The sequence below is a fragment of the Urocitellus parryii genome, chromosome 2 (assembly GCF_045843805.1).
Source record: "Urocitellus parryii isolate mUroPar1 chromosome 2, mUroPar1.hap1, whole genome shotgun sequence".
Lineage (NCBI taxonomy): Eukaryota > Metazoa > Chordata > Mammalia > Rodentia > Sciuridae > Urocitellus > Urocitellus parryii.
This window is the reverse complement of record NC_135532.1, coordinates 170,234,562-170,254,833: the sequence shown is the minus strand read 5'-3', so window position 1 is coordinate 170,254,833 and position 20,272 is coordinate 170,234,562. Positions and strand designations below refer to the sequence as shown.

The window sequence follows — 20,272 nt, the reverse complement described above, 5'->3', positions numbered from 1 at the left end:
TGATTCTTAACCTAAATTGAAAACAAATTTGCTATACATTTTTATTTGATCTTGAGTTTAAAATGAAGCTTGTATTCAGGCAGATTGCAAGACAAATGCCTGGATTTTAGTACAAATAAGAGTTAAAAAAAACTAATTAAAAGATAAGTAGATGGGGATTTAATCTTTTCAACTTAAAATCCCTTAGCTTGGATCCTTCATTAGAGAAGCTTCATAAAAACAAGCTGTAAACATTCTCAATAATTAAACATGAATATATGATCCATGATAAAACCTGGCCCTGAGGCCATATGTTTAAATATACAAAATTACATGTGCACTTGATTCCCTCTTGTTGTTTTAATAGCTCCATCTTCCAGTGAAATGCACTTGTGTAATTATCTTATTGCTTTACCTCTACCATGGATCATATTAAAAACTGCTTCTTCCCATAAACTGTGAAGTATTAATTGATAAGCCACAGGGAACTTACACTATAACATGTCCTTACCAATTAATAATGATGTTAGCTGGGTTTATGAGGACTGAATTATTCATCAGAATCTTTCATACAATGTCACTGCAAGTTAAGACTTAAGAGATGTTAGAGCACCTACAGGATAATGATTTATTTATAAATTTTACTTATAATCTCACTTGTAAATCAGTGATCACCTCGATTTAGTTCCTGAACTTTTCATACTCGATAATGACAATTCACTCATAAGCCCCATCAATTTTGGACACAGAAGAATATTCATGAACCCATGAAATGGTCTAAATTAACCTTCCAATTTGTGAGGTAAGGAGGAGAAACTATTTTGGGAATAAAAATGTGGGTCTTAGTTCTACCTTTCTATTACATGGGGTCCTTCCTCTCCACAGTTTCTCTATCTGTGGATTTAACCCACCAAAGATAAAACATTTTTGAAAAAAAAATTGTACCTGTACTAAAGACAGATAAAGTTATTATTCCTTAATAACAACACAGTGTAACAACCATTTACATGGTGTTTACATTGTATAGGTAGATGATTTAAAGTATAGGGGAGGATTTAAATCAGTTATCTGCAAGTACTAATACATTTTATACAAAGGATTTTGATCTCTGAGGATTTTGATATCTGTGTATGGGGGGTTGTCCTGGATACAATCTTCCATGGATATTGGGGGATAACTGTAACTAATACTTTGGCAAGATACTTTACCTTTCTAGGATCATTTCTGTAAATTCTAAAATGAGGGCTTGGATTAGTGGAGGGTTAAGATTTCTTCCAGTTATAAGACTTCATTTGGGTTCTACAATGTGTATTCAAAAAGTACAAAGATAATAGCTGGTCTATTTTGATGCAGGCTAGGAATAAAAACGAAAAAATTATGATTTGCAATGTTCAGATAAATAACATATGGTCCTCTCCCTACACACAAGCCTTTGGTTTTCTTTCTATCAGGCCTGGCAGATGAAATTTTGATCATTTAAAACAGCTGCAGTTTGTGATTAGAACAATGATCAACTGGAGGGGTAAGCCGACCTGGAGGGGACCGGCAGACTCGGCTCCCTGCACCTAGGCCAAAGAACAGTCAGTGCCTGGTCCAAAGCAAGAACTGTTAATCACTGCCCACTTGGGATGTCTTCCAGCTAATCAGTTACTGAGGTATGTATCATTTTGTATGTGTTATTCTGTACTTTGCTAAAAGTAGAATGAACTGTTAATTAAAATGTTTTGTCAGAAGTCTCATTATAACAGGATTTGATATAGCATAGTCCTTAAACACAATGGTGTGACTAAACCCCATACTCCATGCTTCTTTCCTGCTTTCTAAATGGAAAGGGGTGGTGATTATTTAGCATCCAGGTCATGGACTACTAATATCCTTAATGCTGACTTTCAATCATCTTCAAGAATTCTAACTTCACTTTATTTCATTTTTATTTAAGAAGGACGAGAGAGTCAATTGGAACCAAGACTAGCTTTCACAGGATTTCTTCTCTTTCCCAAGTTCCTTCAGTTCTTGATGCTAAGTGAGCAGGTGGTTAGAAAGGGAGATGATTCAGGACTGGGGTTGTGGCTCAGGGGTAGAGTGCTCGCCTAGCATGGTGAGGCACCAGGTTTGATCCTCAGCACCACATAAAAATAAAATAAAGGTTATAAAAAATTTTTTAAAAAAGGGAGATGAGTCAAAGGTGAATGAAGGATGTTCATTTCGAGGGTTTTCTTATTTTTCTACTTTCACAATCAGATTTTTGGAAGACACCAGGCAGTCCTAGAATCTTCCTCCAGGCCTGAGGTGAGTTAATGCATAGTCTTGAGCTTGCTAAGAGGGCAGGGCGAGGCATTTCAGGTGCTTGTGGAGCATGATGGTATGCACACATGCCCTGACAAGCAGGAGTGAGGGCTGCCAGCTTCCTTAACTACGCTTCCCCACCCTAGCTGACACGGGACTGGCTTACACTGTCCAGAAAGACAAGTAAAATACACACTTAGCTGAAAATGGGGGTGACAATTTCAAGTGAGGTGAAAGAAGGGAGCTGGAGGAAGCAGAGAGTAATAAAGGTAGTGTTATTCTTGACTTTGGGGGAAGTGTTTGTTTTTTCTGTGTGAGGGGAATCATGTAAATGTTAAACATTTGAGTTAGCATGCTACCACCACAGCGGATTTTATGTCATAGTGAAATCATGTCTGAGAGCTGTCCAACGAGTTACTGCTATTTAAAAAAAAATCTACCATTCGTAGAAAAAAAAAATAGGTACTGGCAAAATGCTGCCCTCTCAAATATACTGACTTCATACAGAATTGAATATTTACAACCTGAACTGGAACACAAGGGTGTGATTCAGAAATCACTCAACAGATTGGAAAATTCTGATGTTAGAAACTGTTCTTTTCAGGGTCATTTAATAAAATCTAATCCTGGTTAAATAACAGTTGGCGCTGAACTTTACTGCTTATGCCACCACATGTAGGTTGAAGACACACATGCTCTGTGTGGTTGGTCATTTTGCTTTTAACAAAGTGCTCAGCCATAACGGAACCCCACTCTTCATACAATAGTTATCGCAACCCTACCAAGCAGTTAGTCACCCTTACTGTAGATATTTAAGGGCCTCACAGATGAAACTGTATTCAGAGAAACAAGGGTGAGTTGAGATGGAGACACAGTGCTTGTGCTCTGAAGTCTCTGGAAAGCACTTGATCCCCATGACACGGATGGCCAAAGGCTTCTGACCTGATTAAAAATGAGGAGTCATATAAGAAATGGCTTTTATTAGAAAAAACATGTAGTGTACACGTGGCTAATTTCTATTATCGATATACTGTTGGCTATTTTGTCATTAAAATCTGATACAGGGTTTAAACTTCTTTAGAAGTTAGTGGCATTTCTTCCTATTCTGTCATGTGACCTCAGGAGGCGTTATCTTCATGTGATAGATGCCTTCTTTTCTTTTCATAATTACAGTTTATCAGTAGTTTAGCACTGGCACAAAACACAGAGGGAATTCCTTAGGTAGTGCTGAATAAGTAAGACGTCACTCTTCCAACCCCAGAATTGGGCACAGGTATGCCACTTGTAGAGTTTTAAAATCCCCTATTACCACTCAAGTCCCACATTATTATTACCTAGTAGTAGTTAAATTAATGCAATAATCTGTAACCTAACAAAACCTCTGAATGAAGTTTCTTTCTTCTCCTTTTTTCCTGTTAGATGTGCAATTCCAAGCAAATCTGCAGTGTGCAGTATTGATTTCCAGTCTCCATTCAAACTCCCTCGAGTCTGTGCTATTAAACTGAGACAACCACATCAAGATAAAGTCTGTCATAGGATTCCCTGAAGCACAGAATGAGGAGGAGACTGAGCAAACACGACCCGGGAAGGCACCAGTTGAACCAAGACAACTCTGTAAGACAAAAATGTGCAGTTTTAAGTATTCATGTAGCACTAGCAGATCACCACCTATATGGTGAGAGGAATCTGCTATGCATTCAAAAGCACTTATAATAAATGTACCCTGAAAGGCTTGGAAACTGGCTTTCAATAAACAGTGATGATCTGGAGACTCTGATGTGTGTAATATAGGGCTTTCATGGGGAATATTTTAAATCAATATTAGTAATAACTTTTCATCAATTTGTCCACCTTGACTTGGGTTGTAAATCAATCCACTCCAAAGAAAAAAATGATTGCCTTTAAGTGTTAGTTTGTTAATTTTTAAAATAGTTTTAGATGTTAAAGAACTTTATTTTATTTATTTACATGTGGTGCTGAGAATTGAACCCGGTGCCTCACACATGCGAGGCGAGTGCTCTACCACTGAGCCACAACCCCAGACCTGTTAATTGTTTTTTAAGTACCCCCTATCACCATCACTCTTGTCCTTGTTTAGAAATGTCTGAATTAAAAAGACAAACACGAAAATCACCTGAATTTCAAGATAACACTTTTATATTTTGGGGGTTTCTGCAGAGAAATGCATATAGAAATATGTATAGAAATACACATGTATATGAACCTTTGCAAGTAACCAGAAAGAAAAAGAAATATGTTTCCCCTGTTCATTTTCATGTATTCCTATATGTATTTCTCTGCAGAAATATTAAGTATTAATCACTGAAAAATAGATTAGGAAATATATGGAAACATAAAAACTCATAAAAGAAAAGATCAATCATAGTTCTCTCCCTAGAGAGACCACTGTGAGCATTTTGGTTTATTTCTTTCTAGTTGTCTCTTCTACTAGCATGAATGGTTATTATGTATGATGTCAATTATTGGAAAACCTACAACCTACAGAAGTAATTTAAACAGGCAATTCTACCATTACCCGACTTAATGGTATCAAGGATCTGCTTCCTCAAAAATGCTCTTAGGAATTCAGGACTAACAGAACAATTTGGGGCCCCCTTGCCTAACACATTCCACCCAACTATGGCTGCCCCTGGCTGCTTCCAAGAGCTCCAGGGACCCTTGAGTATCAGCATTTGTTCAGCTTCTGCTATCCCAACACCACATGCCCATCAGTCACAAGGCTTTGAAGTGAGCAGCTCCTTGGTGGTAAAGAGATTATTGTTGGGGACACTTCTCTAGATTAATATCCATTTATCATATCCAATGAAAATGAATAGGAGAAACATTTCTTTTTCTTTTCTTTCTTTTTTTTTTTTTTTGGTCACTTGCATAGGTTTATCTTTTGCTTTGTACTTCTACCGAATGCTAACACTCTTAATCTTCAAAATCATCCTAAAGATTTCCACACTGCTGCTTTAGTTTAATCCATAATTCATATGGCCTAAAAGAGCAATTTATGCTCAGGAATGGAAATCAGAAAACCAACCAATAAAGGGTAGCAATAGTTCCCCCCCCCCCAGCAAAAGCATCCATCTCATCTCTCAGTTACTACATTAAGAAAAGAAAAAAAAGTTGGGCATGTTATTCTATAGTGTGAAACAAGATGTATATTTTAATGGCATTTTTATACAAAGCTGTTTCCTGTGCTTTACTTGGATTGCATATAACCTAAATACTCTGAAAAGCTGTGACCTCTGGGATCTTGTCTTTATTCTGATATTCCTTGAAATGACACACTAGACCTTTGTTTGCTTTTATATTAACCATATAACTTGGATTTTTGATGATGTAGTAAAAAATGAAAAGAAAGCAGGAAAATATAGACAAAAGTATATTGTCTGTATTCATAGTAAGAAAGGACACTGATTTCAAGGCTGCATTTTAAGCAAAAATTCAAAGAAAGTATGATACTAACACCGTGGTCTATGATCGCTAAATCTTAGTGATCATAATTTATGGAAGCCAAAGCAACACAAAGGTGGCAACCATCAACTTGTCGTTGCTCTTCTTCCATTGAGGAATTTGTCAAACTGCCAAAGCAGTCCGTTTATTTCATCAGAGTTGTAAAATTACCCCTTCTACCTGGGTCAGATGAAATCTCTAAAATGCCTCATAATTGCTCTTTAATATCACAGTTTGTTGATTGGTTTCTACTGTGTGCTCCTCTCTGAAAGGCAAATCCACATTTCAGTAAATCACTTGTCTCAAACAACTGCAAGTGTTCTTTGAAATTACTTGCCTTTTCAGAAAGCAGAAGGTCAGAGACAGGGAAACAGCTACATTTTCCCACTGAAAACCATTTACAGAAACCACAGTTTACGTGTTCTAATAAGCAGGAAATGGCTTGCTTAAAAATTTAATTTGGCTTAACATTTGCAGAGTCAATCATTGTCCTTTCTGAGCTCAATGTCACAGGACATAATTGAATCAACAGACTCCTGCTCCACTGAAGTGCTCCTATCCCCCCTTTTGTCTGGGAGCAGCTCACTAGCATTCCCTCCCTCTGCTGCTCCCTGGAGGAAAGCCAAATCCACACTCAAAGGCAGGAACATACAACTCATCCCAGCCTTTGTTGGTTCCCTGTCATCCACCATACCACAGTTGGTCCCCTCTTGGTCAATCTGCAGTTAGGCACCACCTGTCCCTCAGTGCGGCGGTGGACTCTGCTAGTGGTGGTGCTTGGTAGGGACGGAACTCATTAAGATTTTGCTCATCTTCTTACCTCTTCCTTCTAGAAGCACTGTCACACTCTTCACCTTGTCTTCCCTCAGTGAGGTCACACTTTCCACTTAGACCACCTGCAAGTGCTTGGTTTCCAGTTACCACCCTCCTTTTCTTTCATGGTGACTTAACAAAAATATCTCCATTTAAACCCAGGGTGAGCAGTCGGCTGACCTCTACATTCCAGCTTAAAAGCCTGCTTTCTTGGTGCCAATTAATTACTCACTTGTTCTTACCACCTCCATACTGCACCACTGTACTTCTTGGACATAAAATTACTTCGAACTACACCACATCTGTTGAACCTGACCTTTGTTCTCCTGGTAACCATTAGACAATGTCTCCCACCTCAGCCAGGCCCCTAAGTCTTTTAGGTAATGGTGCAACCTCAAAATCAAAGTAAGCCACTTCAAAATCTTTATATTTTTAGACAGAAATTGATGCAAAGCTTATAAAAAAAATACCAGATAACACAAACCACAGATTATAAAATAGAATACATTTCAGAGCACATAAAGGACATAACAGCATTTGCAAATTGATTTTGTATATGAAGTTATTAGAAAAAAGCATCACTGTGCTGTCTCAACTCACTGAGATTCTCAAAGCAAACATTGTAGGAAGCAACTCAGTTTTAAAAATATGTTGATATTAGGGATGAAGATGAAGTAACTTTTTTTTTTTGAAAGTGACCTTCAAAAATCCAAGTCAGAAAAACTCTAGGAAACTTCTGACATGGATTCAGATACCAAAAGGAGAACTGAAATAGAATGTGCAGATACTGGGACTTGGGGCTCCAAATAAACCAGTGACTTTGGTATAGGAGCCTAAGCCTGAGTAACAATTGCCCTCCATGACAGCAATGACCCTAATCTGCAACAAGTCGCCAGTGGAAACTACCTTGCTAAGTGAGGCATTCAAATGGATCATTTTGGGGATAGCTGCATAGTCCTGAAAAATTATCTGATACAGTCACCCCAGACAGCACTCCATGGGTGGGGAAAAAATCCTAGTCAGGAAGCTTAGTAGTACCTTGAGAAGTGACCAAAAGCACTACAGATTTTTATGAATAAAAAAATCAGGACTTCTTCCCAGGCATGGTGTTGTGCACCTGTAGTCCCACAGTACTCAGGATGCTGAGGTAGGAGGATTGCTTGGGCCTAGGAGATTGAGTATAGTCTGGGCAACATAGTGAGACCCTGTCTCTTAAAACTATAAGAAAAAAACAAAACCCCAAGACCTTCTTAAAAGAAAAGAAAGAAAGAAAAAAAAACAAAAACAAAAACAAAAACAAAACAACCAGGCCTTGTAATCATGTAACTAATACTTGAATTTTTAATTATAACTACTGGGTGAGTTGCTCAAGTTTTAAAATTGCTGAATTATGACATATGAATACTGTCTCAATTGGAAAGAAATTCAGTTTATCATGTGAAAATGTTTAGTGTACTAGGTTGCAGAACTAGAATTTATTTTAAGGAAACAGTTTTACAGAATTTTCAGATTTGCTATTTGTATATTACTATATCTCATTCCATAAAGAATGGGGGCCTGTGCTGCAGGAATTTTAGGACAGGATCAATTAATCATATGTGAAAAGAATTTCAAGAGTGATTTCATGGTTCCAACAACTTTGCCTTAGAAATGTTGATATCTTTGTGTGTATTCTTCTAAAAAATTTTTTATTTGTACATGGACATAATACCTTTATTTATTTATCTTTATGTGGTGCTGAGGATTGAACCCAGTGCTTCATCCACGCTAAGTGAGTTCTCTACCACTGACCACAACCCCAGTCCCTCTTTGTGTATATTCTTATACAGACCTACAAATATATACACAAGAGCACGTCTTTAAAACAGAAGCCTAGATATTTAAATTCCTAACATCAACCAACTAATCATCTAGAAGGAAACAAAACAAACACTTGGTGAGTGCCAGCTATTCCTTGGACATATAGGCTCTTTCATACAAATCATCTCATCAACTATCAAAAATACCAAAGTTTACTGAGACACCCCTGTGTCCCAGAAATTATATTGGTGTATTAAAATTACAATTTCAAATTTCATGTGGTCACAATAATCAGAGTTTAGGCAGAAATCTTTTAATGCCTGTTCAGGTATGTACAAGACCACGTGATCAGAAAGCACCTAAAAGGAGGGAAGACTTTTTTTTTTAATCCCAGTCAGATAAATCCCTGATTGTATTTGTAAGATAAGAATTAGTTAAAATGGTGTTTCTTCAGTTACCTAGCAAAGAAACAAAAATATTTGCCTGTAGCATCTGGCCATTGTGAATTTGCAAAATGAGGAGTGGACAATAACTAATAATAGTTACAGTTAAGTTGTGCCAGATATCAGTCTCTGTTGTACAAATCAAAAGCTATAGCTGGACCTAGGAGAGTGACAGATACTCTACTGACTTAGTGAAATGCTCAGGGATGCACGGAGTTTTTCTGCAGTCAGACAGTGCTATGATTTGAGTGTGTCCTCTAAAGATTCATGAATAGGAATCTTGGTCCCATGTGGTGATATTAAGGTGGGTCCTTTAAGAAGTGGGTCCCAGTGGGAGGTTATTACTGCCCTTCCTCTCTCTAGCTGGCTATATTGCCATATGATTTCACCCTCTTACATATGCTCCCTGCCACTGTGATATCACATGCCATGCAGTCTTCACTAGAGTTGATCTGATGCAGTCTCCAAAAGTGTGAGTTAAATAAACTTCTTTTATTTCTAAAGTACCCAGTCTCAGGTATTTTGTTATAGCAACAGAAAACTAATATAAATATTTTAGAATAGTTGTCATTATATTGGTGTTTTCCCTGCCTTAGATCAATGAATATGTGTTTTTTGTACACTGGAGATAACAAGCAAGATTTACCAGGGAATATCATTGTCTGACATCTACTGTTGTTTGTAAATACTGTAAGGACAATTCTCTATTTCTAGCTGATTGGGAAAACCATGTCTACTAGGCCATTTAGCAAACCTGTGCCCATCAGCTAGAAAACTGTTTCTATTGTGCAAGGGGACTTCATAACCATCTCTGATGTTTTGCCAGGCAAAGAGAAGCAATAAACCTCTTAATTTCCAGGGTGACACAAGTGAACTAGATTAAAACTTATATGTAATAATTGTCATAAGAGTCTGTTTAGAAAGTGAATTGGAAGCAAAGATCATCCAATACCTGATGATGCCATTTTTCCTTACTGGAGACATATTTCCAGGACAATAAAAAGAATGGATTCTGTCTGTATTATCACTCTCCTTCACTGGACACCTAACCTGCATCAGGTTTAGCAGAGTTAAGACCTACTTTATCTGCACTACTGACTTACAGGGACAATCTAGTTTGTTGTTAATTATATTATGATTCTATCATTTGGATGTTTTTTGCATTTAGGAGAGAGTGCTATCCCTGAAGTTTTCCAAAACCCAGGAAGATCTGTTTCATTGCTTTGAAAGTTTTAAAAATTTATTGTCTAGTCAAGGAGGTTAACATAGTTACTATTTTAATTATAAGCCTGTCACAAAGTTCTTTATAAACAACGTGGCCTCTTGGAGTGTCATATTTTAAAGCACTTCTTATATTGTGCAACCTCTTATTCATCCTTATGGCTTTAAACTACATACACCCTCTTGACATTAATTTATACTCACCACTAGTCCTCAATAAGAAGCTGAATAGTTATCTATCTGTCCAGGGGGTAAGTTGGGAAGAGATTTTTAAAAATACAAATGCTCAGTGTTCATCAGGTTAATTCAGAAACTCTGGGGGTGAGGATAAGGGTGCATGTAGGCTACAACACATTTCAAGAAACATAATTGTGGATTTTGTTTTTATTGGCATGTGAATACTTACATAATTTGTTTTAGTGAGCATTCTCCATATAAAGTTCCTATATTAATGCCATGAACCTCTACAATAACACATCGCGATAGCAAATAAAAATCAAATTTCTTACCTGTATGATAAAATGTGAGAAAAAATAAAAGTACTCCCATGAACATATTACTTAAAAAAGTGACGACTCCACAAGTAATTCCTTCTGGAACTGGGTAGACAGTTTCCACAAAAAGCTCAAAAAATATAGGTACACTGCTATTCAAGAACACTCCCAGGAGAATACAGGAGGCATACAATGTCACTGAAATAAAAACACAAACATTTGAGTTCCGTAGCAGCAGCAATGAGTCAGAGCAGACAGATCTTCTGAGTGTTCTCTTTCCTAAGTACCAACTCTGGAATCCCATCTCTCTTCAGTGGTAGTTGATAATGCTGGACAAAGTATCTTACATCTATCAGCTCTTGCCTCAGATTTTCTGGAATAAGTTTGGGAATGTTTTGTTGCTGAATTATTACCAGTTTATTTGCTTTACCTTTCTGGTGGCTTATTCCACAGCACAAAAACAATATGTCATTGTAAAATAATTAAAAGAACTCTCCTCTGCCATACTAAATCTACTCATTTTATAATTTTAAAGATAGCTTAATATCTAAGAGTAACTGTAAGAAACATTAAATGTAACTGAAAATTATGCATTTAAAGAGACTGGTTCATAATAGCTTTCAAATACAAAATAAACATCATTCAGTATGCAATTCCTAGAGAAATGCTTACAATAGGATTAGTTCTCAATTTTGGAAAGAGTTTTGTTTCCATGATTTCTTTTTAAATAAGGAACTCTTTCATCTAGAAAAACATAAATGTACAGCAATCAAGATTCCAGATCAGCTCCCCAAGTCCATTAACACAATTCTGCAATGAAATCTTTTGATAAAGTATGTTATTCTTAATATTTAGAGAGGAGCAGCTCATTCTAAAAAATTTCTTCCTTGCTAATGACTATCTACAAACTTTCACTAATTTGAAGGTGAAACCAGCTCAATGAGGGAAACTGATTCTATTTAGAAAACTAAAACTGACACCTATATCCTAACAAAGATATCATACTAGCTGATTCAAAAAGAGTAGAATTTATTCTAAGCTTAAGGTTATAAGAAAAATATTTTTAAGAAAAGTATTTGTTAAGAAACAGATCCCCCTCTCCACTACCTTCTCCTCTCTCTCTTTGGGGTACTGGGGATACGTTAGCCCAGAGGCACTTTAACTGAGCCAATCTCCTGCCAGTTTTTAGTTTTGTGAGACTGGGTCTCTCGCTAAGTTGCTTATGGCCTTGCTAAGTTGCCGAGGCTTGCTTTAACCTTTCGATCCTCCTGCCTCAACCTCCCTGAGGATCACAGGCATTTGTCATGGCACCCAGTTAGAAAAATGTGCTTTTATAGGGACTGCAAGAGGTAAGGGAGTGCCATTAAATCTGTTATGTACTAGGTTAATGGAGCACATCAAATCCCCAGAACTTACCATTACTGATTATAATCATTAATAGTCAGTCCATGACATTGTCAAAGGGGTAAAAAAAACAGTACCCATTGATTTCTAACAGAATTCCTCTAACCTAGCTGCTGCATCCCTCTCCAATTACACGTGTGTCTTTATTTCCAAGACTATGAAATATTTAGTACATTCTAATAATGTAAATAAATGGTAATTACTTTGACTTCCTTTTATTCCTTGAAATAGTAGTCATGAAAATAGAAAATAAAAGAATGATTTAATGAAAAAAGAACATACTGCTGGGTAATACAGTGACCAAATTATTCACAGAATTACATGGGAAGCACTGGATAGTTATATAAATACCATTTAAAACATGACATAATTTTGAAGACACTCTTAAAAACAAAGCATAACCTACCATCTTGTGATCACTATATATTTGCTAGACATGGATCACACAAGTCAATGTACTCTACTAACACGCGACTCATTAGTGTACATTTGGAAATCTAGGGATGAAATATCACTGGTGGCTTTTATAGAGTGCTGCTGCCAAAACACTTTACAATAATATATTGATCAGTCAGTGGTAATCAGGCCAGAGAGGACTACTGACCAAATAGAGTTGAGCCTAGGAGTTTAAAACAAGCAAAATATTGAAATAGATGACAAGGAAAATCAAGCTTTTAGGAACCAGTAAGTGCTATTTCTGAGTATAGATTCATGAAGCACTGATGGAATTAGCTGTTTTGATAATCCATTCTATGCTATTTTGTGTTATTATTTCTGAAGGAACTGTACCCTACATGTAATTGTAATCAGGCAAATTAAAATGTAATAATTTAAAAAATCACAACCTATATATAATAGAATTATATATGGTAAAAGAAAGAATGAAAATATAATGGTACAGCATAGTGAAAGGGGATTATTGGTATAGGGATTTGAAAAAAGAGATTTGATTTTGCTGCTGTCAAGCTTGATACAAAAAAAAAAAATGAGACCTGGGATGTGCGAGAAGGTAGAGGCTGGTGAAGCTGAGGCCTTGCCTGGAACCCCTCAAGACCATGCAGCTCCCTTGGCCCTCATTTCATGCTCATTAAGAATCTCTGAATTTTGGTTTTCTAGGTATTTAAATTCTGGGAGTGATTTGGAAGAGGGGCATAAATAACTGTCCTTGGAAAGATAAAAATTTCTATAATGTTTAAACTTTGTTGATTAAGCTATAAATAGTTCATCTTTTGGTGAGCAATTTGGAAATGACTATCAAAACAAAATAAATATGCTTACTCTTTGAGTCAGCAATTCTACTTCTAGGAATTTATTGTACAGCTATGGAGGCATAGGTACACAAAAACACTATTAAATATTGTTTGTAGTATGAACAGATTAAAAACAAGCTAAATATCTATCAGCAGGGAGTTGAGTTGGTTGGTTAAACATTCATGAAACATTCAAAGGTACACTGAGCAACCATTAAAAATTAGTAACAAGCTGGGGATGTGGTTCAGTGGTTAAGTAACCCTATACCAAAAAATTAAAATGGAAAAAATAAAGTAGCACTGTAAAATACCAATATTAAGGGTATCTAAGATACATAAGTGAAATTTAAAAAGGAACTGAAAAATATGTTTTAAATAAAAAGAATGATGTGCATCCTTTATCTATTTGTAAAGGTTCAGTATTCTCTGTGAAAAGGCAGAAGAGATTGGCCATCAGAATTGTGGCTAGATGGGAAGCTGGGGGCCACAGAAGAGAAACTTTTTACTTATACTATCTTTCTACTATTAGACATTTTTACTATATGAAGATTTTATCCATTTAACAAAATAGAGACATTTCATTGCAAACTAATACACTGACATCTGATACAACTCCACTTCAAGTGTTTGTTACTTCCTTAACTCAGATTTCACTGGATCCTAAAAACTTCATGTCCACCTAGGAGCAAATATCCCAACAAAATCCTTAAGATAAATATTTTTACTTTACTTATTAAAATTCCTATAATGTGTAGGTTTTAGTCAGCTTTTTTGCTGCTGAGACTAAAGGACTTGATCAGAACAATTGAAGAGGGAGAACGTTTTATTTGAGGGCTCATGGTTTCAGAGGTCTTAGTCCATAGAAGGCTGGTTCCATTTCTTTGGGCTCAAGATGAGGCTGAACATCATGGCAGAATGAGTGGCAGAGGGAAGCAACTCACATCATGGTGATCAAGAAGCAGAGAGAGAGATACCATTCTCCAGATACAAAATGGGTAAATACCAATATAGGTACATACCCCGTAGCCATGCCCAATTCCCACCTCCTCCAGCCACACCCTACTACTTCAATTATTCCCATCAAGGATTAATTCACTGATTGGGTTAAGACTCTTACAACCCAATCCTTTCTCCTCTGAACCTTCCTGAATTGTCTTGCTTGTGAGTTTGGGAGGGACACCTCACATCCAAACCATAACAATGTAGTAAAAAGAGGCTATTATAGGTGGGATAAATTATATGTATGATAAATGGGTGATATAACTATTTTGAGGCCAGTAATAAAAAAATCAGGCTGGGAAAAAACCTCAAGCTGGGAATGTTAACTCTGTGGTAGAGCACTTCCCTAGCATGTGCAAGGCCCTGAGTTTGATCCCCAGTACTGCTGCATTTAGCTGCCTCAAACTTGGTATTTGCTTCTTTTATTAAGATAAAAGTGATAACCAAGAGAGTTTTTAAAAACATTGCATGGATATGCTGAAATCATTTGAAATCATTGCAGAAACTAAAAAAATCAAAATAATTTACCACAGGAAAGGGTTAAATAAAGATATTCAAGATTAGAATGAGTGAAAGACAGCAGTGTCAGGACTGATTTAATATATTCCCCAGTGTTCTGGGACATGCATAAAGTAGAAGCTGATTGTTACAAGTCTGAATTTGACTTCTATTTGAATTTTCAGTTTAATGTCTGATATATCCAGTGGGTGAATGTCATCTGTTGAAAGCCAGGCAGACAAGATAATTTCCTGCTCGTCAGAAAGAGTTCAAACCATACGATCCTTAAATATTTCCATGACTTTCTGTAATGCTGATACTAAAATTATAATAAACTGCCTTTCAATTAAAAAGTCAAGGTAATTTAGCAGAACAAAACATAGCTGAAGTGCTGATGCAGATTTTTTTTTTCAAAGAAGCTAATGACACTTCCTGGGTCCACAATTTAGATTGCAAAAAACAAAATCCTGTTTAGCACAAAATCTAGTTGCAAAGGATGAATTTCAACCAAATGAATTAGACCATAAGCCTGAAAGTTCTCATTCCCATGACAAACCAGATTATTAAACTTTAGGGAAAGAAAACTATTTTTATTAACTAAAACACTCAAACCTTACATGATAAGCAGCTATAAAACAAGTCACAAAATTCCAGTAAGAGTCATTCCACTTGGCAACTAGGTGAGAGTCTCAAGACACCATTAATAATAATAACAACTCAATAATCTTGGAGTTATATAAATTTTCAAAACAGCCTTCACTTTTATTTGATCATCCTCTCAACTCTTTGAGGCAGGTAGATTAACTGATCAAAGTTCTGAAAGTCAAACATAGCTTATTTAGATACAATGTGAATTAGTAGTGTTAATAATATATAATTAAGTCTTACAGATTCTAGCATGTTTTCTGCCAAGTCACAGTATCAGACTGAAAAAAAAGAATACCAAGGCTTGGTACTATTTAATTCAACAGGATTTACACAAGTGGCATGCTCCCCACATCTGTATTCAACAGGAAAGCTGGAAATGATTGTGCATAAGATGGATGACAGAATCAAAAGTAGAGAGCATCAAAAGGTTACAAACAAAAAGATGAATTTTAATCATGATGAATGCAAAATGGGTTGAAAATTATTGCTTAAGTATGTAAGAGGGAAAGCTTAGCTCGTGCCTGTCTTCAAAACTATTTGTCAGATGTCTGTTTCATGTAAGCTGCTACTCTAGAGCAGTAAACAGACACACTCTATCTTGAAATCACCCCCAATCTGAAGAAATATGACCGATACCTTCTGGCTCAGTAGCCACTTAGGTGTATAGTGTTAAGAAAAAGCTATGTCTGATAATGAACATCAATAGCTTCCCAGCCTCAGGTGTGAGCGAAGCAGAAAGTGCTAAGGCAAGGAAATCTGTTTTAAGAACTCTGATTCACTAGGGGAGGTTAGACAGAGGAAACAGGTTGGTCAGTGGTTTGGAATCCATATCCAATGAAGAATGGCTGTTGACCTGCGGGTGTTTAGATGAAAGGCTAAGGCCAGACAGGAAAGAGATCTTCAATGTTTTGAGGGCGATCATGGAGGGGGAGGGACAATACTTGCCCTCTGGAACTCATTGCTCCAAATCAGTTGTAACTCACTGGTGGGGCAAGATATTTCTAGGATCTGGGACTGACCAACTTACATGATAGGTACTACGTTCCCTTGTTGGAGATACTCAAGATCTAGTTTAGATGAACATTCATCTGGGATGTTGGAAGAGATTCATTTATTGAATGATAATTATATCAGATGATGATAACCTTACTTATCAGAGTGAGGTTCAGTTAAAGAGATGAGTAACAAATATAAGTTCATGTAGCAAGGAGAGCTTAACCAGGATATAAAAAATAAAATCTTACAGGTACTTCCAGGTGGATGAGAATAGATTTGTTTACAATTTTATTAAGAAATAAGAAACACTATAAAATAACCCAACAGATTTTAGTATGAGTTATCTTTTTTAAAAAATTTTAATTGATTTTTAAAAAATAAATGATAGCGGAATGCATTTCAATTCTTATTACACATATACACACAATTTTTCATATCTCTGGTTGTATATAAAGTGTGTTCACATATATTTGTGTCTTCATACATGTACTTTGGATAATAATGTCCATCACATTCCACCATCCTTGCTAACCCTCTGCCCCCTCCCTTCCCCTCCCACCCCTCTGCCCTATCTAGGGTTGGTCTATTCCTCCCATGCTCCCCTCTCTACCCCACTAAGAATCAGCTTCCTTATATCAGAGAAAATGTTCCTATCAGCATCTCTGCAGAACTACCAGACTTCAGCAGGTAACTCTGCTACCTACCCAACAGCACAACGCCATCGCCCGGCTCCCCACACCACACCAGACACCCTAGCGCTAAGCAGACCGCCTCCATCTAGTATGAATTATCTTAAGGATTAGAATTAAGAAATTTCCCTAAAAGGTTTATAATATTTTTTTACATTTATTTTTTAGTTTTCGGCGGACACAACATCTTTGTATGTGGTGCTGAGGATCGAACCCGGGCCGCACGCATGCCAGGCGAGCGCGCTACCACTTGAGCCACATCCCCAGCCCAAGGTTTATAATATTAACACAATGTATAAACTTTTAATATTGAGCATACTCATTGAAATTTATGATCAAGTAGGAAAGTTAACTGCAAATTATTAGATTAGAACTTTATTGTTATAACTGTTTCACCATCTAAATTAAACTTGATATTATAAGTGAAAATATTTCTTTTGGAAATAAAGACACGTGTAAAGAAACAGTAAGTAGTGGTAAGAAATATTCACAATGTTAACTACATAATTTTTGCATAAGTATTGAGAATGTTGAATATATACAATACCTATACACACACAAATATACATTTCTATATCACTGAGCTGTCCTTCTCTTCTGTCACATTTTCTTCTTAAAAAACTGACTGCTGTAGCCTTCAGAAACTACCATTAATTAAAATATACTGTATGTGTAACTGTGCTTACAGAAGAGTATGGGGCATATTCTGCTGCCATATTCATCAGTGGCTATGATTTTTATTTCTCTGTTATTAATTTGCAGGTGTCCTTGTTTAGCCTCTTTGTTTGCATACTTCAATCCTATAAAGGTAGACTGCTACATTTAGAATCCCTCATGGCTGAAAGGTAAAATAATTACCTTGAAATGAAGTATAACTAATAATCCTTGGAAAGAATGGACCTAGAGTGTAGACTGGTTGTGAAATCAGATACCATTGGTACATGTTTATCAATAACTTTCAAGTTCCCAAAGAATTATTTATGGTTATAAAGAAGACAGTGCACTATTAAATCATGGAATGCTGACTGATCACTTGGTCAAAACCTTCACCTGCAAGAAACATGAACTCTGCTGGAAGGCTTATTCTCTTATTGAAAGTCTCCATGATCTGAAGGCTTATTCTCTTAAAGAAAGATCTACATGATCTTCCTTGAATGTCCTTTGAGCAGTTCATGATTCTTATGTAAGAATTTTCAGAAATCCATTCTCTTTTTGTAATACCTATGCTACTTTTCCTTTCTTGAGCAGTTAGTTATAAGTAACAGTTACTTTAGTTCATAAAGTTAAAAAGAGTAGTTAAGGCTTTTAGCCATCTTTTCTTAAAGCTTAAGTTCTCTAATTTCTCTCTGTGTGTGTGTGTGTGTGTGTGTGTGTGTGTGTGTGGTCAGTACTGGGGATTGAATCCAGGGCCTTGAACATGCTAGGCAAATGTTCTATCACTGAGCTATATCCCCACCCTCTACCCCTTAATTGCTTTAATAATGTGCATTTCTTTAAGCATATTCATTATTCTTTTTTAAAAATTTTCCTTTTTCACCCCAATTTGGGCATGTGTATATTTTTATTTCTTTGAATGCTATTAAAAAGGGACATAATTTTCATTTATTTAAGGTAAAATACATAAAAATATAACAAGAAGATAACTTTTTAAAAATTTGTTCTAATCAGTTATATGACAATAGAATACATTTATGCAATTTGATATGCCATACATAAATAGAACTTAATTGTTTTTTCTGATTGTACATGTTGTAGAATCACGCAGGTCATGCAGTCATATATGTACATAAGGTAATAATGTCTGTTTCATTCTACTAACCTTCCTACCTCCACACCCCCTCCCCTTACTCCCCTCTACTTAATCTAAAGTAACTCTATTCTTCCCTAGCTACCCCCCTCATTAGCATCTGCATATCAGAGAAAACATTATTTGGCCTTTGTTTTTTGGTATTGGCTTATTTGCTTAGCATGATATTCTCCAACTCCATCCATTTACCAGAAAATTCCATAATTTCATTCTTCTTTAAAGCTGAGTAATATTTCATCACGTGTCTGTGTATATGTATATGCATATGTGTTTAAGTTCTCTAATTTCTCTCTGTGTATATACACACACATATACATATATATGTGTTTTCATCTGTTGAAGGGCATCTAGGTTGGTTCCATAGTTTAGCTATTGTGAACTCAGCTGCTATAAACATTGAAGTGAAATTTTTTGGATATTCTAAATAAAGAGTCATGTCATCGTCAAACAGTGATGTCTGAGTTCTTCTTTACCAATTTGTACCATTTTAATTGCTTTCTTTTAATTGTTCTGGTTAGAATTAAGGATGATGTTAAATAAAAGTGGTGAAAGAGGGGCATCCTTGTCTTGTTCCAGTTTTTAGAGGGAATGCTTTTAATTTTTCTCCGTTTAGAATTGTTGGTATTGCATTTAGCATATATAGCTTTTACAATGTTGAGGTATGTTCCTGCTATCCCTAATTTTTCTAGTGTTTTGAACTTGAATGGATGATGAATTTTGTCAAATGCTTTTCTGAATCTATTGAGATGATAATATGATTCTTGTTTTTAAGTCTATTGATATGAAGAATTATGTTTATTGATTTCCATATGTTGAACCAACCCTGCAACCCTGGGAGGAACCCCACTTGATCATGATACACTATCTTTTTAATATGTTTTTGTATTTTATTGAGAATTTTTGCATTTATTTTCATCAGGAATATTGGTCTGAAGTTTTCTTTCCTTGATGTGTCTTTGGTTGTGGTATCAGGGTGATACTAGCCTAATAGAATGAATTTGGAAGGATTCCTTCCTTTTCTATTTCATCAAATACTTTAAGGAGTATTGATGTTAATTCTTCTTTTAAGATCTTCTTAAACTCAGTTGAGAATCTGTCTGGTCCTGGGTTTTTCTTAGTTGGTAGGCTTTTGGTGGCATTTTCTTTCATTACTTGAAATTGATCTGTGCTAGGAGCCACAGCAAAAATATTGATACAGGCACCTTTGGGTTTAGTGACTGCCAGCCAGCCATTGAGATTATGATTATGTTAAGTTACATTCATATGGTAATTGGACTCCTGCTGTTTACCTGGGCCCGTTATGGGACTCAGGTTACTCATGTCACTCTTGTAATGGGAGAGTTCCCATTGGTTGTGAAAGGATGGTAGGAGGGTGTTCCGGGGGAAATGGGACCCCCCCCCTCCCCCCCGGCGCCGGTAGAGACACACATGGGTGGACCCACTTGTTAGGGGACGCACACGGCCTCTCACAAAATAAAACTTT

At 36.3% G+C, this 20,272-nt stretch overlaps 1 protein-coding gene across 1 annotated transcript in view; it reads right to left on the bottom strand.

The window, feature by feature from the left end:
- Positions 1-3,228: 3,228 nt before the first annotated feature.
- Slc49a4 (solute carrier family 49 member 4) overlaps positions 3,229-20,272 on the bottom strand; it is a 110,427-nt gene continuing 93,383 nt past the window's right edge. The window contains exons 8-9 of the mRNA XM_026393974.2: positions 10,514-10,696; positions 3,229-3,877 (exon numbers count right to left, since the gene is read on the bottom strand). Coding sequence (XP_026249759.2) covers positions 3,762-3,877; positions 10,514-10,696 — 299 coding nt within the window. The 3' untranslated portion in view covers positions 3,229-3,761. The remainder of the gene's footprint in view (positions 3,878-10,513; positions 10,697-20,272) is intronic.